This window comes from Protopterus annectens, chromosome 2.part0, assembly GCF_019279795.1.
Source record: "Protopterus annectens isolate FY-2018-M chromosome 2.part0, PAN1.0, whole genome shotgun sequence".
NCBI lineage: Eukaryota > Metazoa > Chordata > Ceratodontiformes > Protopteridae > Protopterus > Protopterus annectens.
In genome coordinates, this window is record NC_056728.1 from 1,700,795,588 (window position 1) to 1,700,821,540 (window position 25,953).

Here is a 25,953-nt window from a genome sequence, read left to right on the forward strand (position 1 = left end):
AACTTCTTTATCTGAAGTAGTTAACTTCATGGGACAGAGTCCCCAGCTACTCCAATCCTGGGAGGCCCTTATGGAAGGATATTCCTGAGCACCGCAGAGCCAAAGGATGCTCTACCCCTAGAAATCAGATCTAATTTGTAATGGGAAATGAAGGTATGTGAATTGGCTCAGGTTGCTGCTGCACAAATGTCATTCAAAGGAACTCTAGACCAAAAGGCAGCAGAAGTCGCCATGGACCTGGTAGAGTGAGCTTTAACAATACCAGGAGGAGATAAACTTTTTGCTTTGTAGGCATGCGAAATGCAAAGAATGATCCATCTGGCCAAAGAAACTTTAGAAATAGTTTTTCCCAGAAAGGCTTTGGAAAAGGAAACAAACAACTGGTCAGTCTTGTGGAATGATTTTGTTCTATGAAGACAGAAGTGAAGTTGTCTATGAACATCTAACAAATGAAGTGTAACTGCGGTGGTGGTGCTGCGGTAGCGTTGTCGCCTCACAGTTAGACGTTGTCCGTTCGATTCTCAGTTAGAGTGTCTTCTGTGTGGCGACATGCGTGAATGGGCATTCCTTCGTTGAAGGTCGTGCTTTGGGTCCGGCAAGCCAGCATGTAAAAATCTACTGCCAATCATTAGCGGACCGGAGTTCCGCTGTAGCGACCCCTAACCGGGAAAAGCTGAAAGACACAACAACATTCACCTTTATTTTGAAAGTTAAGGAAGAAAACAGGCAGATTAATGGTCTGGTTTATGTTTGCTTCAGATGCCACTTTGGGTAAGAAGGAAGGATTAGTACGGAGAGAGACCCTATCCTTATGGCAGACCAAATAAGGAGGCACAGCAGACAGAGCTTGAAGCTCAGAAACCCTCTTAGCAGATGTAATGGCGACTAGAAAGCTGTCTTCCAGGATAAAACTTTCAAATCCACCAAAGCTGTAGGTTCAAATGGAGGAGCCACCAATGCCTGTAGGAAAAAAGTAAGGTCCCAAAGAGCACTGAATCCTTGACAGGAGGACGCAACAGAAAAGTGCCTTTAAGAAAGGCCTTACACAGCCTAGAGGAGGCTAAGGCAATGTTGTCTTCACCAACATGAAAATTAGAAATGGCTGCCAATTGTACTTTCACTGTGGAGGAGCTAGCTCCTTGCTGAAAAATGCCAGACAAGAAATCCAACACCGCTGGAACAGGGGCTGTAAAGGGATCTAGTTTTCTCTGTGAGGCCCAAATGGAAAAAAACACTTCCATTTACTGCCATCAAGTTTCCTAGTGGAATCTTTAAGAGAAGCCACCAGAATGGATTTTACCGGGGATGAAAGACCGGGAGTCCTGGCAATCAATGGAACTGGAGCAACCAAGCTGTCAGCTTGAGGCTGCCCAGGTCGGGCGGACGGGCCCCCGATGGATGGGAGAATAGATCCAGGCAGGGATCCAGAACCCAGGGAGGAGCTAAGAGATGAGACCAAAGGAATGGGAACCAAACCTAATGAGGCCAGAACGGGACAATGAGGATAACTTTGCACCGCAGTCGGCAAGCTTTCTGAAGAAACTTCGGAATGAGTGGCAATGGTGGATAAGCATACAGAAGCCCGAGGGGCCAAGCATGGACTAGTGTGTCTCTGGGGACTTCCCCTAATGAGGGAATCAGAGCAAAGAACTCGCTGCACTTCACGTTGGACAGAGATGCGAAGAGATCACAGCAGGCTGACACCATGCACGGAAGATCTCCTCCCCTACTGACTGTTTCAGAGACCACTCGTACGGCATCAGAATAGCCCGACTCAATCTGTGCGCTAAAATGTTGGAGCACCCCGGGATGTGCGTTGCTATCAGAAACTGACCGGTGGAGATCGCCCATTCCCTCACTCTCATGGCCTTGCGACATAGGGGATAGGATCTGGTTCCCCCCTGCTTGTTGATATACTAGACAACCAACATGTTGTCTGACTAAATTGCAATCAACCCGAGAGGAAGTACAGTGTGAAAGGCTTCCAACGCTAAAAGCACTGCCCTCATCTCTAGAACATTTATGTGCAACTTGGTCTCTGACTGGGACCACATGCCTTGGACTGTCCTTCCCAAACAGTGTCCCCCCCACCCAAGTTGGGAGGCGTCCGTGGTCACTGTGGCTTGGACTGGAGATGACGCGAAGGTGCATCCTTCTGATATCTCCGGTGAATTTAACCACCAAAGAAGGGACGTACTGCAGACATGACTGATCCTGATCGGAAATTCCATGGGCAGGTCTAGCCAAGACCATTGAACAGCCAGAGTCCACTGAAGAACCTGCATATGAAGGCCCGCACAAGGGAGAGTCGATATGGAGGCAGCCATGGAGCCCAGTGCCCGGAGAACCTCGCTCGCCTTTGGAGACTTGAAGTTCACTATCTGAGCTATGTGGCACCTGAAGTGTAAGATCCTGTCTGGAGTTAAGAATACCTTCATCTGCAAAGTGTCTAGCCGTACCCCAATGAAGTCTAGAACTTGTACTGGTTGCAATTGGGATTTCTGAACATTGACTGTAATTCCCAGTAGATCTGCCAACCGAATGAAGTAATCTCGGGCCAGACAAAGGTGATGTTTGTTGGGCGCAGCGAAGAGCCAGTTGTCCAGGTAAGGAAACACCTGTATACCCTGAAGCCTCAGGTGAGCCTCTACAACTACCATTACCTTGGTGAACACCCTGGGGACTGTGGTGAGACCAAAGGGTAGGGCTCTGAACTGAAAATGACTGGCTCCCAGCCAGAAGCGCAGAAACCTCCTGGAGCTTCTATGGATCTTGATGTGGTAGTAAGCATCCTGGAGGTCTAATGAGCACATCCAGTTGCACTCACGGAGATAAGGTAGAATGGACTGTGGGGTGACCATCCGGAATTTCTGTTTGGCTACAGACAGGTTCAATGCTGACATGTCCAGAATGGGCCTGAGGTCCCCGTCTTTTTTGGCACTAAAAAGAACCTTGAGTAGACGCCTGATCCAGACTGATCGGGGGGGACCTGTTTGATGGCTTGTTTGAGAAGCAGCTTTGAAACCTCTAGAGCTGCGGCCTCCCTGTGAGCGACTGGAACATCCGGGAGGTGTTTTGGAATATTTGGAGGGGCAACAAATGAGATAGTGTAACCTCTGGATATAATCTGTAACACCCAGCGATCTGTCGTAATGGACTCCCATGCCACTGGGTGTAAGGACAATCTTCCCCCGACTGCCTCCAGAGTAGGACAGCCGGGCAACCCCTCAGGGCTGCTGACCGGGTCTATCAGAAAAGGGTTCCCTAGACTCAAAATTCCTGGGACCCCCTCTACCTCTGGGTCGGCGTTGATCTTGTCCCCCTCTGCCTCTGGGGGAATAGTTGTCCTGAGAATCCTGGGAAAACTGAGATTTTCGGAACCACATCTTCTTCTGTCCTCTTTGATTTCTAGAGAAGGACTGCTGAGGGTTAGAGAAGCAGATCCTGATGGCAGACAAAGTCTTCCTGTCCTTTTCACTCTGGACAAGTGTGTCATGCACTGTCTTCCCAAAAAGTGAAGAACCGTCATAGGGAGCGTTAATAAACGACGCTTTGAAAGGGTCCGCAAACTGACACAACCTGAGCCAGGCATGACGCCTCATGGCATTGCCTGTCCCAGCCACCCTAGCTGCTCCTTCCGTGGCATGGGAAAGGAGCCGCATAGACGTGTTTGAGACTGACTTCAGAGTAGACATTTTTGCAGAGAACTGTTTGTCCTGCGGCGATAAAGACTCTGGGGGTGACTCAGCGAATTCCGATGGTAGGTCTCTCTGAAGCCGGATCACATGTGCCAAATAGTTTAGCGCAAGGATTGATAGACACGCTTCCCAAACCTATCCACCGACCTGGACTCCTTGTCTGGAGGATGGACTGGGGAACTCTCCTGTGTTAGTTCCTTCTTGGTGGCTACTGCGACTAACATAGCATCAACTGGGGCTCCTTTTGACCAAGGTTGTCTGTCGGAAGGGGGAGAGAAAATTTTGTCAGGTTGTTTGGGGATGGGCTCTACGGTGTCAGGCTCCTTCCATGCCCGTGTGGTGATAAGGTCCACCAAGGGGTCCACTGGCGGGGACACCTAGGAAGTAGATGGGCCTATGCCAAAGGCCTCCAGGAACACTGACTCATCCCCAGAAGGTTTTGGGACTGACCAACCTCCCCTCTGGCGGAGGATCTCCATGATTTCTCCGAAGGAGACATCTTCGGGAGGTGACCTGGGGGAACCTTCTCCTTCATCTAAGTCAGTGTCCGTAGTGAGGGACTCGGGGGAGTCCAAGTGCCTCATTTTGCACTTGCGCTTACAGTGACCCTCTTCAGTGGGAGTCTCAGAAGAGGATTCGTGAGCTGCAGGGGGTTCTCCTCAGGGAAATTAGCCTGGGGATCCTCTGGCATGGGCTGTCTCTGAGACAGGATGAAGGGAGTTGTCGCCAAATTCAGAGGTGTCTGAGTGGAATCCGAGGGGATGGGCTGGGGTCTCAATCCCTGGGAGAGAACCCTCTCCACCACTTCAAAGGCCGAAGGAGAGCAGACCTCCTTGGCACCCAGCAAGGAAGACGCCCTCCCTGGATCCGAAGTGGGGACCGGAGCTGAAGCAAGGGTAGCCTGAGGTCTGAGGAAACAGGTCGGATCCAAAAAGGGTGGAGCTGAAGAATCCATTTCCTCTGGTCCAACTCCCTGTCCACAGCTCCGAGAGTCACTCGGATCCGAGGAACTCAAGGTAACAGCCGAAGTCGAGGTTGGAGGAACCGCTGGCGCCGAGCTGCCAGCTCCGAAAATCCTCGGATCCAAGAGCCCCGTAGTCAAATCGTGGATCGGGGAAGGAGAGATGGGGCAGAAAAAGGGCATGGAGGTCCCCCCTCCAGAGGGAGAGGGGCCTGGCCAGACTCCCATCTGTATTTGGGTCTGAATGAATCTTCTCATCATCCTGTCCATGCCCATGTCCGATAAGCTCAGAGTCGATCGTGAAGAGGCCACCAACTCGGATCTGGTTGGTCTGCGCAATGACAGGGAGGAAGGCCTCGGATCTGAATGTTCCAACGGCTCCGGTGAGAAATGAGGAGACCGGAGCTGTGGAGAAACTGGCCTGATGGCTTTAGAAGGTGGACTAAGAAAGAGCTCCCTGTCCGGGGATCTCTTGCGAGGTCTGTCCTTTCTCTTGTCCCTATCCTCTTTGCGCCTTTCTCTGTCCTTTTCCTTGTCAGGCACGCTGACTGTAGATTTGTCTTTACTTGACCCAGCACCAGAAGAAGGTAGTTTGAGTCCCTGTCTGGGTGGGAGGTTGAGCACTAGGTACCAAGACCGTGGCAGATTCCAGCATTGATGCAGGGAGAAGTCCTTTAGCTACTAATTTGGCCTTCCGATCCCTGAGGGCCCTAGGACTGAACCCGGTGCAGACAGCACATTGTGTGGACAAATGTGCTACTCCCAAGCAAATAACACACAGAGTGTGATCATCAGTCGGGGAGAGTTTATGGTCACACTCTGTGCATTTCTTGAATACAGACTTTGGCTGATCAGCCATGGTCCTGCACCAAAAAAACACTACCTACTAGAAAACACCACACACAAACACAGGTAGGGGAAGGGCAGGCCTAACAACTACTCTACCAAGTTTAACAAAAACTTTTTTTTTTTTTTTAAACTAACTGACGAACGAGCTATATACTAAAGGGGAGGAAGGGAAATAACCAACTCAGACACACAAATAGACTAAGTATTAATAAAACTTACTATCCCTGAGCTCAGAACGAAGAAGACCAGGATGCACACTACTGGCGCGGCAAATGAGATCTGAGGGAAGGTAGGAGATGGCAGTGCATTATGGGTATGGGGAGGAGCTCAGAGCTTGGAGCAATTGCTACAAAAATGTTGCCGGCTCGGATCCGATACAGATCCGAATACCCACAGGTTGCAGATAAAATGAAAAATGAAGTTAACTACTTCAGATCAAAAGGTTGACTAAGTGTAACTTGACAAAATGAATACCACCATGTATATATAAGAAAAATTTCTTTACATAATTTCCCTTACTGAAGTAATTCAGGAGATCAGCAGGTTAGCCAGTTTCTGCTTCTAACTTTAAGTAGTTTTAGAAGACCAAAATTTAATTCTTCTGTCCTCCTGATATTCCTCAATAACCATCTAGCTATGTTTTCTTCATTAATTCTCCAACCCACCTCTCCTTACCAGCTATAAGCCAGCAGGAAAGCAGGACAGGTAAGTAGTTCAAGGCTATTGCTGTGTGTGTGCATGCATGCATACACACCTACTTCTTTCCTCAACTGTTGACTTGCAGTGCAATGCCTGTGACCTCAAGGCTGTGAAGATGCATGTTTGCACACAGCTACAGCCCTCAAATGCCAGAGCATGTGCATGAAGTCTCTCAGCCGCAACTCCAAGGCATCCACCAGGAACTCTGACAAACTTCCACCCCTGGAATGGAGAAACTGTCTTGGTTGGTCACTCGCTCTTATCACTCCCCTTCCACGTTTTCCAGTACCCAGGCTTACTATATCAATCTGAGTCAAATGGGCCACAAGTAATGGCAAAACTGGCTGTGTTAAAGGCAGCCATTATACAGCCATTTAGTATATGAGCCACAGAAAAATGGTTTGGAGGGGGATTTAGGTGTTTTATAGGATGAAACAGACACTGAAATGCAAAGAGGAATGAACCAAGATCAATAGCTTATCCCAAATGTACCTTAGCAAGCAACTGCAAAAATCTAGTTATGCAGTGCAGCCACATGGCGGTATATATTCTTAAATCAGAAATTATTACCTGTGAATATAAATTCAAATATGGTCACTGCAATAATTCACACACTATGCCAAGAAGCATATCCTACACTCTTGTTTTGTTTCTTTACAACTTCAGAAAAAAAAACTTTGCATACCAGAATAAATAAGATGGTTCACACACTTACTGTTCAGCACATCTAGCTTCCCAAATAAAAGCAAAGCTATAGATGGATTTTTACACATCTATAACCAAATACGCAATTCAAGTAATAGCATGTTATTCTCGATAACTAGAGCAATTTTACCTATTTTCCTATCTGGATATGGCACCTCCTGTGGATTAGTATAAAATGCTTCAAGACTGAAAGGTTCTTTCTTGTGGAATGTAATTACTTTTGAGAATGGAGCAGGATGATTCTTGCCAAATACTTCACACTCCCTGTGGAGAAAGCAAGGATGAAGTGAAATCAACAGCTGAACAAACAATATAAATTCTAAGTTCCTACAACATTGCACTACAATTAGCTGCAACCATGTATTTATTTAAAAAAATTGAGATGATTTACGGAAAAAAAAATACCTCAGAAACTTTAAACAATGAGACACTGTAAAATTTAAAACCAAAAATTAGCTAAAAAAAAAACCCTCTCTGAGAGTAAGCAGCTTAATGGAAATGTAAAGAACCTTATTTTTTAACACTCAAACATGGTACAGAAATGAATGAAGATTTCTTAATAGATGTGCACTTAGAGTAACAGCCAGCCTACAAGGAAGCCTTTACAGTGGCAAAGTGGTAAAATAACTACTATATATCTTTATCTTATTTGTATAACTGCTTTAAAACTGCATTATACTTAAAAACTGACACTGTTTCTAGTAGGTAAATCCAACCATCCTCAACCCCTTTTCCCCATTTTGCACATGGGGTCGGGCTGTCACTTCAACAGTGATAATCATCTCAAGCCAAGGTTTACACCTCCAGGTGGGTAGTCCTGTCACGGTACTTCATCTGTACCACTCACTTGCACACACACTCGCACCTACGGCCAATTTAGAGTGTCCAAACCACCTACTGCATGTCTTTGGGATGTGGGAGGAAACCGGAGCATCTGGAGGAAAACCGCGTGACCTCAGGGCGGATATGCAGACTCTGCACAGAAGGCACCATAGCTGAGAATCGACTTGGAGAACCTTTTCTTATGAGGCAACAATGCTGACCACTGCCCTGCCTAAACATCGTACATCTTCTAAATTTTGTTGCATGTTTGAGAGACATAAGTATATCCTCCATTGTTTCTTTGTGAATTTCTTACCCAGTCTCTCTTCCCATTCCTTTCTAACCTCCTCTGATTGATTCTTATAGTTATCATGCAATATTTTCTATGCTCTGCTAATTGTTTCTTTTTTAACAGCAACTTCTGTTCTAGTTCCTACTAAAAACACTACCAATGCTGGGCTTTCATTTAGTACCCCCTATTTGTTTCTCTTTGCCTATACTCTGATATCAGTACTTGATAGGGAAGGCAATCTTTAACCTGCAGTCCAAATAAATTCTTGGCATCTTCCAATTCTATCATCTTTCCTGATGTAGTTATCTTCTCTCAAAATCTTGGCTCCTTTGCCAGTTTTCTCCAATAAATTCCAGCCCCCTCTTGTCTACTGTCTATATCCCTAAATGCAGTCAACCTTATCAGCAGAAGCTCCTTTCTCCATTCCATGCTGGCTTAGTTCTTAGAATACTTTACGCTACTTTATAGATATAATATTCTGTATGATTACTGTTATTTTCCTTAAAGGCCTGCATCCAATATTCCAGTCTCTCCTCATTTCTTGAGCTTCCCCCATATTTCATCCTCATCTCTTTCCACTTTGAATTATAATTTCTTGAGGTTCCCCTCTATTTCATCATCACCACCCCTTTCCACCATGAATTAATAGTTCTCTGCTTGTTCTATGTATAGGGGCCTTAACTGTGCAGCTCTGAAATACCCCTTCAAATCGGGTTATTCCAATCTGCCCTGTTCTACTGGAAGAATCAGCTTATCCTACCTGATTCTTGCAGTCTTCCCCTCTCAAATAAAGTATTTCAGCTCTTTATTAATTGCTATCCACAACTACTCTGTATACAAGACTAATGGGACTAAAACATTTTAACTGTTTGTATCTTACTATCCATATCCATAAAATAAAGCTTCCATTTTCTGTTTTTGCATTATCTTTTGTTTAGTCTCTTCCCACATATCCTTAGCTCCTACACCAGAACCACTTTTAAAGCATACTCCTAAATACTTCATTTTACCATGTCCCCATAAATATGGATATTCCTGAACCAATTCATATGTGGGTACATAATTTACTGGTATTGCCTTTCCTTTAGCATCATTAATTTCATATCCTGAAAAGATATGAAACTCTCTCAAAATGTTCCACAACACTGTAATGTCTGTTTTTGGTATTCTTAGGTATAAAATAATATCATCTGCAAATAGAGCCAGCTTTTCTTGACTACCATACCAATTATTTCCTTGAATTTCTGAGCCCCTTATTTTCCTTGCCAATGTTTCTAAATATAAAACAAATAAAGGGAAATAAGACACCCCTATCTGGCTCCTCTTGTCAAGCAGAAATTATGAGAGAGGACCCCATCCATTCTAATTTTCACCTCTGATCTCTCATATATCCTCCTAATCAACATTATTTTTTTTCAGGAAATGCAAATGGTTCCATTGCCCTGCTCATAAAGTCCCAGCTTAATCTGTCAAATGCTTTTCTCTGCATCAAGACCCACAAACAACAATGGTATTTTCTTGCAACCTGCCTCCCTCTGGATCATCACTATTCTGTTAAAGTTGTCAAACATTTGCCTCCCCTCCACAAAACCACACTAATCCATATCTATCAATTTTGGCATTACTTTCAGCATTTTTAGCCATTATAGACACAAACACTTTATAATCATGGTTTAGTATTGAAATGGGCCTGTATGAAGCTGGATCTGAAGGATCTTTAACCTATTTAGGTATTACAGCTACAGCTGCTTTCTTCCAGGATGCTGGTGCTTCTCCTCCTCTTAAAATACTGTTAAAACCTTCCAGATATTTATCAGATTTTTCCCACCTAGCTTCCAAGCTTCCACAGGAATACCATCTGTTCCTGGAGACTTTCCTGTAGATTGGTTATACATCATAATTTTTAGCTCAGCTCCTCATATCCTAATCATTAGTAATTAAGGGTCATCCACCTCTAAACTTGGCATATTTAATTCTTCCATAAACATTTCCACTTGTATCTTTTCTAGACTTCCACCTTTCTCTGTTTTATACAAACATTCATAAAATTTCCAAAATGGTTCCAATTCCTCTATGGATCTCTTGTTACCTTCATTTTTTTTTTGGCTCCCTAAGCTTGGAAACAGCCTATTCTACTTTCTGCTGCCTGAGTCGTTGTGCTAAAAGTTTTTGTGCTCTAGTGTTATCAAAAAACAGTTTCTTAACAGCAATTTTTCTAAATTTGTATATATTATCAGACTAATTCTTTACTTTCTGCTTAGCATTCTGCAGCTGATCCTCTTCTTGCTCTGTGAGATTCCCTTATTCGGCAATAATTTAACATTTGTCAGCACCTCTAACCAATTCTTACTACTTCTTTAACCATAGCTCTCTGTTTTATTTCCACCATATTTTTAAACTCCACCTTAATTTTATCCCACTCCCTAGCTATATTTTCAGAAATAATTTTTATCCTCTCGAATAGCTCCTGAATAATCTCCACTACCCATTCCCTAAATTCCTCTCTTTTCAACAGATAGGTGGGAAAGTACCAGTGTCTCAGTTTTATTTCATTACCTTGTACTTTTATTTTAGTTATTATTTGCGCATGATCTGAAATACTTACTGGGTGCGTATCAAGACCTTCAATTAAATGCACGTGTTCCTGTGAAATGTAGATTCTGTCTAGCCTAGCCCAGTTTTTATATCTTGGGGAATAATATAAAAATTCACTCTGAACTCTTATTATTGAATTCACATCTTCCATGCTAAATATTTTTATAAATGTCTTCAAAAATCTGCCCTCCTTTGTTATACTTTCCCTTCTGGGCCCCAAGACATCTTCACTGCTACAAATCAAATTCCAATTCCCAACTATAGGTAATATTGCTTGCTGAAAACTGATTATTTCTCCCAGAATTTTCTTAAGTTCCATTACAGCTGTTTTAGATGGAATACAAATACATGCCAGTAGCCCCTTAACACTACAATTCTGGCATTATTATCTTTTTATCCTCTTCTACCACTGCTGGAGCTCCTCTTGCAATTAATATAAGTACTCCTCTTTTCCTTTGTCCCAGACATTCCACTGAATAACCATCCTGAAAACCTTTTTTTTTTTATCAAACTCACCTAAGTTCTTTCCAAGTGTGTCTCCTGTAACATAACTATTTGCACTCTACATTTTAATGTAATTCACTAGTCTTTCTTTTATGTATTTATCTGAGACCACTGACATTTAAAGACATCATTGCATTAAAACATTATTATTCCCATCTTTTATGTACAACACTGTTTAGGTTAAATGTGTAGTTCCAGCTTTTGTGTTACATGCATACACTGTTTGGCAGGTTGAACGTTTATACATTTGTTTCTTGTCATATCCATTTGAGCCTATGCAACATCTTAAAAAACATTATGTTTTGTAAGATGCCTTCAAACAAAAAAACAAACAAATCTTCAAACAACCCAAAACCAAATTTAATACCAACACACAAAACTATATAAAAAGAAATATTAACGTGCCTTTTCTCATTTTTGTATGGGGAATGACTGGATTAAAGACCATAGATTAATTTAGTGAATATTATTAGGCTTTTTTCTAGCAAATTCATGTATGCTCAGTAACAATTATGCAGCTGGTTTTCATGTTTCCAGAGAAACAATCTGATAAAGAGAAACTGGCTAGAGTCTGGTGGAGAGTGATTGGCTGAGTAAAAAAAAAATAAAAGAGAAACTGGCTAGGATATCAGGCTTTCTGAAAGCTTTCTGGGGTTTTCCCAATATAGTTAATGTTCTCTGAAAAACATTCAGTTTTTTCTCCACTGGGAGACTTATAAAGAGAAGACAAAACCAAATAGCACCTAGTAGAAGCAGAGGTTGCACCATGTGTCTTAGCATGGATGACCTTTTGTTTTAAGTTCACTCAAGTCTATGAGTGTGGCTGTCAGTTTGGGACTTTTGCTCCTATTATAAGGATAAAACTTCAATATCTGAAAGTGTACATAGCTTTGTGTGTTAGTATTACGTTAATATGTTTTTTGGGGGGGTCTTGGGGGTGTGGTATTTTTAGGACTTTCAATAAAACAAAAAGTATTATAAGATGTGAAATAGGCTCAAACGTATATGACAAGAAACAACTGTATAAAAGTTCAACCTGCCAAACAGTGCATGCATGTAACACAAAAGCTGGAACCAGACATTTAACAAAAAAAGGTGTTATACATAAAAGGTGGAAATAATAACTTTTTAATATGATGATGCTTTCTTTAATGTCTTTAAATATAAATGGCATCACAGTTAAATACAAAGAAGAAAGAGTAGTGAAGTTTATTAAAAAATGTAAAGTGCAAATGGCTATGTTATAGGAGACACACTCAGAAAGAACTGAACATATTAATTTGATAAAGAAAGGTTTTCAGGATGGTTATTCAGTGGAATACATAAGACAAAGAAACAGAAGAGTATTTATATTAATTGCAAGATGCACTCCAATAGTGATAAAAGAAGATAAAAAATATAATAATGGCAGATTTGTAGTGTTAAGGGCCTACTGGCAAGGGAAGAGGATTGCAGTAGAATGTATTTATATTCCACCTAAAACTTATAATACAGCTCAAGAAAATCCTGGGAGAAATAATCAGTTTTCAGCAAGGAATATAACTTATAAGTGGGGACTAAAATTTGATTTCCAGAAGTGGGGGGCCCAGAAGGGAAAATATAACAAAGGAAGGTAGATTTTTGAAGAAGTTTATGAAAATATTTGGCATGTAACATGTGAATACAGTAATAGGAGTTCGGAGTGAATTTACATATTATTCCCCTAGATATAAAAACTGGGCTAGGCTAGACAGAATTTACATTTCAAAGGAACACGTGCATTTAACTGAAGGTCTTGATACCCACACAATAACTATTTCAAATTATGTGCCAATAATAGCTAAAATAAAAACACAAGGCAATGAAATAAAAGTGAGACATTGGCGCTTTTCCACTTATCTGTTGAAAAGAGAGGAATTTAAGGAATAGGCAGTGGAGATTATTTAGGAGCTATTAGAGAAGATAGAAATTTATTTTGAAAATATAGCTAGGGAGTGGGATACAATTAAGGTGGAGTTTAAAAATACGGTGGAAATAAAAGAAAGGGAGCTATGATTAAGAAGTAACAAGAATTATTTAGAGGGACTGACAAATGTTATAGTATTACAGAATAGGAGGAATCTCACAGAAGAAGAGGATCACCTGCAGAATGCTACACAACAAATAAGAGATTACCTCGATAATATGCACAACCTTAGAAATACTGCTGTTAAGAACTGTTTTTGATAACACTACAGCACAAAAACTTTTAGCACAATGACTCATGCAACAGAAAGTAGAAAGGGCTGTCTCCAAACTTAGGGAGCAAAAAACAAAGAAGGTAACAAGAGAGCCTGTAGAGGTATTAGAAATATTTTGGAAATTCTATGAGAGTCTCTATAAAGCAGAGAAATATGAAAATCAAGAAAAGATAGAAATGGAAATGTTTATAGAAGAACTAAATCTGCCAAGGTTAGAGGTAGATGAGGCTCAATTACTAACATTTAGAATAGGAGGAGATGAGATAAAAATTGTGATAAATAACCAATCTACAGGAAGTCCCCAGGAATAGATGGTATTTCTGTGGAACTTTAGAAGCTACAAGGAAAATAACTGATAAAGATCTGGAAGGTTTTGTTTAACAGTATCTCAAGAGGAGGAGAAGTACCACTGCCCTAGAAGAAAGCAGGAGTAGCTGTAATACCTAAGAGGTATCCATCAGATCCAGCTTCATACAGGCCCATTTCAATACTAAACCATGACTATAAAGTGTTTGTGTCTATAATGGCTAAAAGAATGGCAAAAGTAATGCCAAAACTGATACATATGGATCAATGTGGTTTTTTGAAGGGGAGGCAAACATTTGACAACATTAACAGAACACTGATGATCCAGAGGAAAAAAAAATGTAAGAAAATATCATCATTGTTGGTGGTTCTTAATGCAGAGAAAGCATTTGATAGAGTAAGCTGGGACTTTATGAGCAGGGCAATGAAAGCATTTGCAGTTCCTGAAAAAATTACAAGGTTGATTAGGAGGATATATGAGGGATCAGAGGTGAAAATTAAAGTGGGTGGGGTCCTCTCTGATAACTTCTGCTTGAGCAAAGGAACCAGGCAGGGGTGTCCTCTTTCCCTTTTATTTGTTTTATATTTAGAAACAGTGGCAAAGAAAATATGGGACTCAAAAATTCAAGGATATAATTGGTATGGTAATCAAGAAAAGCTGGCTTTATTTCCATATGATCAGAAATTCAAGGATATAATTGATATGGTAATCAAGAAAAGCTGGCTTTATTTCCATATATTATTTTGTACTTGACAAAACCAGAAAAAGACATTGCAGTGTTTTGGAATATTATGAGACAGTTTCGGATCTTTTCAGGTTACAAAATTCTTGAAGCTAAAACAAATGTAATAGTGGTAAATTATGTATCTACATAAGATGAACTGGTTCAGGAAAACCCATATTTAAGGGGATATCATACAATTAAATATTAAGGACTATGGATTAAAAATTATTCTAGTGTAGCAGCTAAGGATATGTGGGAAGAGAGTAAACAAAAGATAATACAAAAACTCAGAAAATGGAAGCTTTGTTATATGGATATGGATCGTAAGATACAAGCAGTTAAAATGTCTGTAGTCCCTTTAGTTTTATACACACGTCAGGCGTATTTTTATCAACCAGAGGAGAAGCTGTGGGTAGCAATTAATAAAGAGCTGAAAGACTTCGCCTGGGAGAAGAAGACAGCAAGACTCAAGTGGGATAAGCTAATTCTTCCCGTAGACCAGGGCAGATTGGGATTACCCAATTTGATTGGGGTATTTCAGAGCTACACAGTTAAGACTCCTATACACAGCACAAGCAGAAAACTGTAATTCAAACTGGAAAGGGTTGATGATGAAACACTGGGGAAACTCAAGAAACAAGGACAGACTGGGGTTTTGGATGCAGGCCTTCATGGAGAATAACAATATAATCATGCAGAATATTATATTCATAAAGTAGCAGGAAAGGAGATTCTGCCGACAGAGATGACTGCAATTAGAGATACAGACAATAGGCGAGAGGTGGCAGGAATTTAAGGGAGAAAACTGGCAAAGGAAATAAGGTATTGGGAGCAAATAAATAGAGAGGGAAAGATTACAGAATGGGAAGATGCCAAGAATTTATTTGGACTAGAGATTAGAGATTGCCTTCCCTATCCTGGATTGACGTCAGAGTATAGGCAAAGAGAAAGAAATAGGGGTCCTAAACAAAAGGCCAGCACTGGCAGAGTTTTTAAAAGAATCTAGAAAAGAACCTGCCATTAAAAAATGAATTAGTACAGCATATAAAATACTGCATGATAACTATAAGAATCAATCGGAGAAGGTTAGAAAGGATTAAGAAGAGAGACTTGATAAGCAATTCACAAAGAAACAATGGGAGGATAGATGTACATCTCCCAAATAAGCAACAAAATCTAGAAGATTTAGGATTTTTACCTGGAAATGTTTACATAGATATTGTTATACTCCAAGTGGATCCAGAGAATTTTTCCACAGGCAGACAGCAAATGGTGGTGTGACAGGGAAGAAAGTGGCAATTGGGAACATATTTTCTGGGAGTACAGTGAATTGGCAGACTTTAAGCATTCCCTGCAGGATGCACTGTTGGAGATGTTGGGCGGGCAGATTAGTCTGATGAGGGAGATGACTTTTCTGAACTATGATACAGAACTGGATTTGCCTAGGCATGGTAAAGCCTTGCTGTGTCCAATAATGGTGGCTCCCAAAAAATAAATTACTAGAAAATGGAAATCAAAATCTAAACCAACTATTTTAGAAATAGTGAATATTGTAACAGATATAAAACAACTGGAATTGAGATCTTTAGAAAAGGGTAGGAGAAAACTACATAGGAAAAAAATGGGAATTTTGGGAACAATATATACAAGGGAGGAGTGAGGTTTAAAAGGTGGCAGGACTTAATTGAACTACGTAATGTTTGACTGAAAAAGACTGGGTAGATTATAACTGATGTACACTGTTTGCAACTGAGAGTGTCAGTATGGATTGTGATGTAAAATGCTTGCAACTAGGATTGTGTCTGTGTGGTTTGTTTTCATTTGTATAAATGTATGATTGCCTATGCTGTAAGTGATGGTTTAATAAAGATGCTTCTTGTTTAAAAAAAGGAAGGAAAGTCAGGAATTGAATAATTTTTGTAATGTTGCTTAGGTTATATGACATATGGCAGTATTCTTTCTTCTTCTTTCATCTTTTCCCGGTTAGGGGTCGCCAAAGCGGATCACCTGTCCGCTCATGACTGGCAGTGGAGTTTTACTGTCAAGTTGCCAGCCCGGCACCCAACCTTCCACTGAAGGCACACACACGCACACACTCACACCTAGGGCCAATTTGGAGTGTCCAATCCACCTACAGCATGTCTTTGGGATGTGGGAGGAAACCAGAGCACCCGGAGGAAACCCACGTGACCACAGGGAGGACAAGAGGACTCCGCACAGAAGGCACCCCAGCCGAGGATCGAACTGGAGAACCTCTTAGTGTGAGGTGACAATGCTAACCACTGCACCACCGTGGCTGCAAATGTTTATGTTAATTATAATGTGATTACTTTTATATGAATGTAAGTTTGCCTATGTCACAAGTGATAATTCAATAAAAATGTTTTGGGAAAAAACACAAAAACTATATACATCTTCAAATATTGAAGTTTTACCCCCCTAATAGGAATAAATGTCCACAAACTTGAGTTAACCTAAAACAAGAAGTTATGTACTCACCATAACATTAGATGTATGTAGTCCATCTCGCCTCACATTCTTACCTGTGGTTATTCGGCTCCAACTCGGCCAACTTTTCTAGCTCGAAGTCTTCTATTGGCTGGGCTAAGCAGGTACCCATGCTGCACTGCTCCATATCCCCAGATCTAGTTTGCTGTGAGTACTCAGTCATACCCCATGCATACACAACCTCCAGGTAAAAAAGGAATAAGCTAAAGGTGAAGGGAACTTCATAAATAGAAACCTAACCTCCAGATCCTCCAGGAAGGGGGAAGGTGGGAGGGTAAGTAAGAATGTGAGGCGAGATGGACTACATACATCGAACATTATGGTAAGTACATAACTTCTTGATGTTATGTAGTCCAATCTCGCCTACATTCTTACCCGTGGGACAGCGTCCCTAGCACCTACATCCTGGGTGGCTCATTGGAAAATACTCCTGAGTACTGTGGAACCAAAGGACGACCTGCCCCTATATACCACGTCCAATTTGTAATGAGAAACAAATGTGTGAGGAGAAGCCCAAGTAGCTGCAGCACATATATCATCCATTGATAATCTAGCTTGATAGGCTGTAGATGTAGAGACAGTCCAAGTAGCGTGAGCCTTGACTGGAAACGGCAGGTCTTTACCTCCTGCAGAATATGCGAAAGAGATGCAACTGGATATCCATCTGGATAGGGTGATTTTGGAGACAGGGGACCCAATTTTAGTGTCCGAAAAGGAGACAAATAGTTGATCAGACTTCTGGATATCTTTTGTTCGGTGCAGATAAAAACGTAACTGTCTGTGAACATCCAATTGATGAAATTTAAATTCTGCCTTGTTTGAAAAATGGGGAAAGAATACAGGCAACTCAATAGATTGATTAAGGTTAGCTACGGAAGCCACTTTAGGAAGGAAGGAAGGGCTTGGTCTAAGAGAAACCCTATCCCTATGGAAGATCAAATATGGAGGTTTTATAGAAAGGGCTTGAATTTCTGAAACTCGCCTGGCTGAAGTGATTGCTATTAAAAAGGCTGTTTTCCAGGTCAAGAATTTCAGGTAGCTGCAGGTTCGAAAGGCGGTGAAGTAAGGGCTTGTAGAACAAAATTGAGATCCCAGGGCATGATAGGTTCGGAGACCGGAGGACGGAGTAACAGAGTACCTTTCAGGAAGGCCTTACAGAGTCTGTGAGCCATGAGACTAGGCTCATTAGCAACAAGAAAATTAGAGATCGCTGCCAACTGAACTTTTATGGTAGCTGACGCAGAACCCTGATGGAAAAGCATAGACAAAAACTCCAAGACTGAAGCAATCGGGGCTGTGTAAGGATCAATTCCTTGGGTATGTGCTCAAACAGAAAACCTCTTCCATTTGCTAGAATAAATGTTCCTCGTAGAAGGCTTATGAGAGGAGGATAAAATGTGAACTACCTCCGGCGAAAAATGATGAAGCCTAACTATCGATAGAAGTGGAGTAGCCAGGCTGTCAACTGAAGGGTCATCAGGGAAGAGTGGAACTGTCCCGACATGTGTCAGTAAGTCTGGTTGAGGGTCCAGAATCCAAGGAGTGTCCACAATGTATGGTTGAAGAAAGGGGAACCAGGCTTGGCAAGGCCAGTGTGGAGCAATCAGAATCATTCTGCTTCCCAAGGATTGCGCTTTCTGAATCACCTTTGGCAGCAAGGGAAACGGAGGGAAAGCATAAAGCAGACGGGAGGGCCAATCGTGAACTAGAGCATCCCTGGGTGACTCCCCCTGTGGAGGGATCAGCATGAAGTAGTGCTGCATTTGGCATTGAGGGGGCTGGCAAAAAGGTCCCAGCAAGGCTGACCCCATCTGCTGAAGATTCGTTCTGCCACTAAACGATTCAGGGACCACTCGTAAAGCATCAAAATAGCTCTGCTTAGCCTGTCTGCTATCACATTGGACTTCCCCGGAATGTGCGTTGCCACCAGAAACCGTTGGGAAGATACTGCCCACTGCCACACTTGCATGGCCTCTCTGCACAGGGGGTAAGATCTGGTTCCCCCCTGCTTGTTTAGATACCACACTACTGACATGTTGTCCGAGTGTATTGCAATCGTGCCTACAGGCAAAAAGCTCTGAAGTGCTTGCAACGCAAGTAGCACTGCTCTCATCTCTAGGACGTTGATATGCAGATGTATCTCGTGATCCTGCCACGTGCCTTGGACAGTCCTGCCAAGATAATGCCCCCCCACCCCATCTGGGAGGCGTCCATGGTCACTGTGGCAACCGGGATGGGTAGAACAAAAGGTTTTCCCCTGTCCAAATTGTTGGTGCAAAGCCACCAACTGAGATCCTGTTTGCATCTGTCCGTGAGCAAAATAGGGTGAGAAAGTGGAAATTTCTGGAGAGACCATTGAACAAAGAGGAGCCATTGGAGAAGTCTCATGTGCAATCTCGCTAGAGGGACCAACATAATTGTCCCTGCCATGGTCCCGAGGAGTTGAAAGACCCATTTTGCCTTTGCTTTCTTCAAGGCCATCAGGGTGTGAATCTGTTGCTGTAAGACTCTGATCCTTTCCTGCGGTAAAAATGCTCGCATTTGAACGGTGTCTAATTCTGCGCCTATAAAGGTGACACGCTGTGAGGGCAAAAAGGCAGATTTTTCCCAATTTAGTGTTATGCCCAACTGTTGACACAGAGAGGTGGCAGCGACCCTGGTTTGGATTAGTAGATGCTTGGTGGGGGCGGTAAGGAGCCAGTCATCCAGATACGGAAACACTTGGAATCCTTGATGCCTCAAGTGAGCAGTCACCACCGCCATACACTTGGTGAACACCCTGGGGGCTGTGGTGAGACCAAAGGGCAGGGCTCAAAACTGGAAATGACTGGCTCCCAGCCAGAAGCGTAGGTAACTCCTGGATGCACTGTCTATTTTGACATGGTAGTAAGCATCCTTGAGGTCGATGGAGCACATCCATACCTCCTCTCCCAACAATGGGAGAATCGATTGTAGTGTGACCATATGGGACTTGGGCTTCTGTACGTAATTGCTCAGTTGGCTAAGATCTAATATTGGTCTCAGGTCCCCTGTTCTTTTTGACACCAAAAAGAATCTTGAGTAAGTCCCTAATCCGACTTGGTCTGAGGGGACACGCTGGATGGCTCCTTTTTCTAGCAGCTTTGAAATCCCTGAGGCTGCTTGATCCCACTGACTGGGTGGAACGTCCGGGATTTTTCTGACTGAAGGGGGGTCTGACGTAAACGGAATGACATAACCTCCGGAAATTATTCGTAATACCCATCGGTCCTGGGTGATGCTTTTCCAGTCTTCCGGATACAATGAAATTCGACCCCCAACTGGCTCCGGATAAGCACAGCCGGGCACTCCCTCAGGAACGAGAGTAGGGAGAGCTGTGAAAGGAATCGCGGTCTCCCGAATTGCGGGGGCCCCCTCTGCCTCTAGGGTGGCATCTCCCTGAATAACCCCCCCCTCCTCTGCCTCTGGAGGGGGACTCACCTTGTGCTGCAGGAAAAAAACCTCTGTGGATTTTTGAACCACATCTTCCCACCCGGCTGGGCCTTGGGGTAAGGCCTAGAGGGAAGGGAAAAATGGACCCCTACGGCAGACAGGGTCTTTCCCTCTTGTTCGCACCTGGTGAGGGTGTCTTTCACTTTGTTCCGAACAAGGAAGAACCATCAAAGGGGGCGTCAGTGAAAGAAGACTTGAAGGCCTCCGCGAAATGACAAAGGCGCAGCCAGGCTTGCCTTCTAAGGGCGACTCCTGAGCTTGCTGCCCTGCTTGCTCCATCGACTGCATATGAGATGAGCCGCATGGAGGAGTTGACGATGGAATTGAGGGTAGACACCTGGGCGTTAACCGTCTGGGCTACCGCCTCAGGGACATTACCCCGCAACAGTATCTCCCAACTCCTTGAGGAGATCTCTCTGGAGCCGAGTGAAATGAGATAGATAGTTCAGCGACCATAAGGTAAAGGTTGCTGACAAGAGGGTACGGTTCCCGTACCGGTCCATGGTCCTAGACTCCTTGTTAGAAGGATGGACGGAGGAAGAAGTCTCTGCTACTTCTTTCTGAGTGGCCGCCGCCACCACCATAGCATCCACAGTGACCCCTTTAGACAGAAACTCCTTACCCGGGGGAGCAGAAAGAAACTTGTTGGGACGCCTGGGTACAGGCTCCACAGAATCAGGGTTCTCCCACACCCTCCGACAAATAAGATCTAGGAGCTCGTCGAAGGGTGGGGACACCCAGGAGGTGGAGGGCTGAGCGCCAAAGGCCTTAAGGAAAACCGACTCCTCCTCGGAGGGGGCTTTGGACGGCCAGTCATCTCTTCATTTCAGTATCTCCAGGACGTCGGAGAAGGAAACATCATCAGAGGATGACTTGGGGGACCCCTCCGATTCCTCGAGGTCGGTATCAGAGGTGAGAGACTCATCCTGGGAGTCTATGTGCTTCCTCTTGCACGTCTTCTTTCTAGGGGGCTCCTCAGGCACGAACTCTGAAGGGCCCTCAGAAACTTGGGGACCACTCATGGGGGTATCCTTAGGCCTTGGCACTCCGCTGTCTACAGATAGATGGCGATCAGAGGCTCTCACCGGAGTGGTGGGGGACAGAATGACCGACCCACATGATGTAGCTGACGATCTGGCCAGCGCAGTCCGCATGACCTCAAAGGCAGCCCCCCCCCCGAGTCCGAGGACCGGCCAGCCTCCGAGACCAAGACAGGAGTCGGGGTCTCTCGAGCCGAGGCACCGAGAGGAAGACTCGGAACCGAAACATGTCCAGAGATGTCCCCCTTGGGCCCGACTGAAGAATCTCGAGTCCCGAACCCCGTGGACGGAGCTGACATCGATACCGATCTGCCCGGAGGGGCCATCGGAGCTGACCCAGGAACATCACACGGCACGGAACACTCTGGCTCCAAAGACAGTGATGCACTCGGAGGAGGAATGATCGAAGGGGTCGGGACAGGCTCCGGAGCCGACTGGGCTGGAGCTGAAAACAATTTCACCAAAACCTGTGACTGGAGGATCCTCTGCACCACCCTATCAGCATCCACATCAGAAAGGGTCCTGGAGGATTTGGAGGACAGGGATGGAAATCGAGATCTCCTCTCAGGTGAACCTGGTCTAAGACTGGGCAACCGGCTCCAAAGAGGTTCCAAAATAATTGGAGCTGATGCTGAATCCCTCGACACCGACACTTCCTGCGGCCCCGAGGACAGTGGAGCCGAGGAGGTCGAAGCAAGTTTTGTGACTTTCTCCAGAGGCTCCGAGGAAACTGAAGGAGTCGGAGATCTCTTTTTTGATTCTGACTTAGATTTTGCACTGTGAGAAGAAACCATGGCCTCTTCGAAAGAGGGTTTCAAGAGTCCCTTTAAAATCAGCTTATTCTTTCTTTCCTGGAGTACTCTGGGACTGAAAGCATGGCAGAAACTGCAGGACTCCTGCAGATGAATGGCTCCCAGGCAATAAACACAAATTGAATGCCCATCTGTGATGGACATCTTGTAACCGCACTTAGAGCACTTCTTAAAACCCGAAGATTTGTGGTCTTTGGAATCCTTAGACATTTTTTGCAACAAGCAATACAAAAAACCAGCACAGCACAAGTCATTTGTTTGACAAGAAGGACAGGACATGCAAACCACAAAAGGCAGGAACAAGATAGAAAGCTGCACACAACCCTCAGACGGGACACACACTGAAACAAAAAGGGCCAAAAACCTCTAACTAAAACGTTTTTTGACTAGAATAGCCAGGGAAAACGACTCTAAAACCTCTAACTTAAACGGTTTTAGCACTAACAACACAGGACAAGAGGACTAGGTCCTCTAACTAAAATGGGCCTAGCCCGTGGAACAGCAAGCCGGATACCACAAACCACAAACACACTACCGAAAACAAAAACAACACTAAACAGACACTAGCTATGAAAATAGCTTTTTTTATGACAAATTTTCTCCAAAAGGAAGACAAAAAGGTACTTCGCCACAGCCAAGAGCAAGACCACGTCTGAGCTACACGAGCGGCAAACGAGATCTGGGGATATGGAGCAGTGCAGCATGGGATACCTGCTTAGCCCAGCCAATAGAAGACTTCGAGCTAGAAAAGTTGGCCACGGGTACGAATGTAGGTGAGATTGGACTACATAACATCAGAGGTTATCCAGGCTAAGATGCAAGGTGCAGCCTGTGCTTCCACTAAATGCTAAATGGCTTTGTCTTATCTTTATAGCTTTCTAGGCTGGGAAAACTCCTGAATGCTTTTGCAGAACATTATAGTTTCTCCTTCCTTTTTTCCCCCAGTCACTCTCCACAAGCCTGTCACCAATTTCTCTTTATCAGATGGTCTCCATGGAGACATAAGTAACAGACAGCCAATTTTCATTATCCGACTGTCTCCATGGAGACATGATTACCAGACAGTCAATTTCTCTTTAACAGATACTTTCCATGGAGACACGAGAGCCAGATACAGAAATGCTATTAAACACACATTCATTTCCTAGAAAAAGCCTCATAATATTCAATATTATTTTTCATTTACTTGCTTTCTCTTTTAATACTCACTACTAAATCAATCTAAGGCCCTTAATCTAGTCAATTCCCCATGCAAGAATTAGAAAAAGCACACTCATTTTCTTTTGTCATGCTCTCTTAACCAGGCTTTTTTACATTGCAGTGCCAACATTTTTTTAATCTGAAGAAGAAGAGAGAAGGAAGAAAGAAAAGAAAAAAAGAACAGCAGCACATATTTACAATCCCCCATTACACTTAAAAATAACTGAGAAAACTTTACTTTATAGCATGCAAAGAAAACCATACACCACAAAAATAGTACTATTAAGAAAAAAAAATGTTTTTTTCACTTACAGTTAACTCCCTCCCCTCTCTTCCCCCTCCCCAAGCACTTTTCTGAACATTAATGACATGAAGTAGGGCATTTACTTTACAGTCCTCCACAAGTCCAACAAATTCTGATAAAGTCCAATATTTCCAGATTTCCTTGTTCTGTCATATTTCACCAATATAATTATTGCATTGTAATCCCACATTAAGTTACTGGATTTATTACCATTCATCTCTTTTTCACTCTCATGGTCTCTTCCTTCTCTCCAACATTTTCTGTTGGAACAGTGGAAAAGGTTTCACAGGTATAGTCTCTCTGTGGTGTTTATAACCCGAAGAACAAGAAGCAGAATCTCCTTCTGTTTCACAGCTCACTTTTTGTTGAACAAACTTTTGTATTTCCTCCTTAGCATATACTTCATCAAAAAATGATTTTGTCCCTCCAGGGAAGAATACATTAAAGACAGCTGGGTACAGAAGTTTGAATCTCATACCTGGAACTCGACATTACCCGAGTAGTGAATTAATTTACTCATCTTCTGCCTGGTGTACAATGAGTAATCATTCTCCACAAATACTCTGCTGTCTCCCACTTTTAGTATTTTGTCCTTCTGCCACAATTTTCTAAGAATCATCTCCTTCTGCTGGTGGGATTTTATCTTTACTATTAAAGGTCGAGGTTGCTTTCTCATATCCAGGTTTGGAGCATACACATAGTGTGCCCCTTCAACTAATAACTCCTGCTGTGGAATGCCAGTCCACTTGCTTATTTGTGCTTTCATAAAATGAATACAGTATGTTCCTTCCAATTTCTCTGGTATAGCTGAAAATCTTAGGTTTTCTCTATGTACTCTAATTCTATTATTTTTTGAAACATCTCTTCCTGAGCAGTCTCATATTCTGCCAGCTTTTTCTTCATTTCAACCTCTGATTTTTGCAGCTTTATCATCTCATCTGTTTAAAGCTTCTTAAATTTTTCCAGCCTTTTAGTTTTTTGAGTTGATATACTCCATCAGTGTTTCATTTATTTTAACCAAGTATGTGTGCAGTTTTCTTATATCTTACTGTAGGTTACTGGAAGTCATGTCTGGAGGTTGCACTGCTTTTTGCTTAACAACTGCAGAACTTTTCCCAGTCAGTGTTTCTTCCACACTTTTTGTAGCTGACTTTTCCAGGTGCTCTGTATTTCTTTTTTCCTGGCATCTACGCAGTACACTTACTAGCCAGTTAGTGAAATTTTCCCATAAACACAAAAGTCTACTGGCATTCTCTGTTGAGTTTCTGTTTTCACACTGGGAGAGCTAGAGTTAAGCTGTTACTCAACGTGCAGCCATCCTGGAAGTCATACACTTACCATTTCAATAAATCTTTAAGGAGAGGATAATCATTAGATTTCAGTTTACACAGGGCTTAATTTTCTCAGTAGTGGCTTTTCACTGCAAAAACCAGCACACTTTTCACACCTTCTTAAGAAAACATATAAGTAACTCATACATATTGAAGCAAGGAGAGCAAGTGTTCTTCATACATACTATATTGTTGTTCTGTTTCTTTTGTTCCTCGAGTCCATATTCTCAGGTGTAAAGTGTGGCTGTGTTTGGTAAAGGGTTGTGGTAAAAGTACCAGTGTAAACAAACAAATGTCCAGAGAGCTGAAGTAACATTCTGCAAAAATGAAACAGCTCCTAAAAGGAAACATGTTCATACCTATGAATAAACTGTATGAATTATTAATATTAGCAGTAAACAGTGATAGAATAGTCTGCTAGATAATCAAACAATTGCATGAGATACTTAATGGACATAACACTAGTAAACCACAAAATGTAGGTTTACCCACCTTCTGTGCCCTATTTTCTCCAAGTAATGGTACTGTAAGCCACCAGAACAAGTCTCATATAGCATGAAAAACTGATGTAGGTAAGTAATATGGAGCCCCCTTATACAGCCCGTATTGTGCAAGCGCACATCCCAGAGGTCCAGAAATCACATCTAGCTTCCCACTCTCAAGAATGGACACACTGTCTGCAAAGAGACCATCTTGATGGAAGTTTTGTGGATAGATTATTTGTTTCCATGGGAATCAAAAACAGAATCTATATACTGTTTGGTCTGGTGGGATCTTTTGGATTGCTCTCTTTTCAAGTGGATTTGGCACCTCTACTTCTGATGCTGCTTCCTGACAAGGGCAGACGTCTGTAAGAGGACGTGAGGAGGTGAGACTGAGTGTGTGTGGAAAGAGGTTGTGTAGCCTTTGGAC

At 42.9% G+C, this 25,953-nt stretch overlaps 1 protein-coding gene across 1 annotated transcript in view; it reads right to left on the minus strand.

Annotated features, from left to right (window-relative positions):
- The window catches only part of HSPA4L (heat shock protein family A (Hsp70) member 4 like), a 2,148,355-nt gene that overhangs the window by 957,197 nt on the left and 1,165,205 nt on the right, over positions 1–25,953 (minus strand). The window contains exon 11 of the mRNA XM_044061754.1: positions 7,043–7,176. Within this exon, the coding sequence (XP_043917689.1) occupies positions 7,043–7,176 (134 nt within the window). The remainder of the gene's footprint in view (positions 1–7,042; positions 7,177–25,953) is intronic.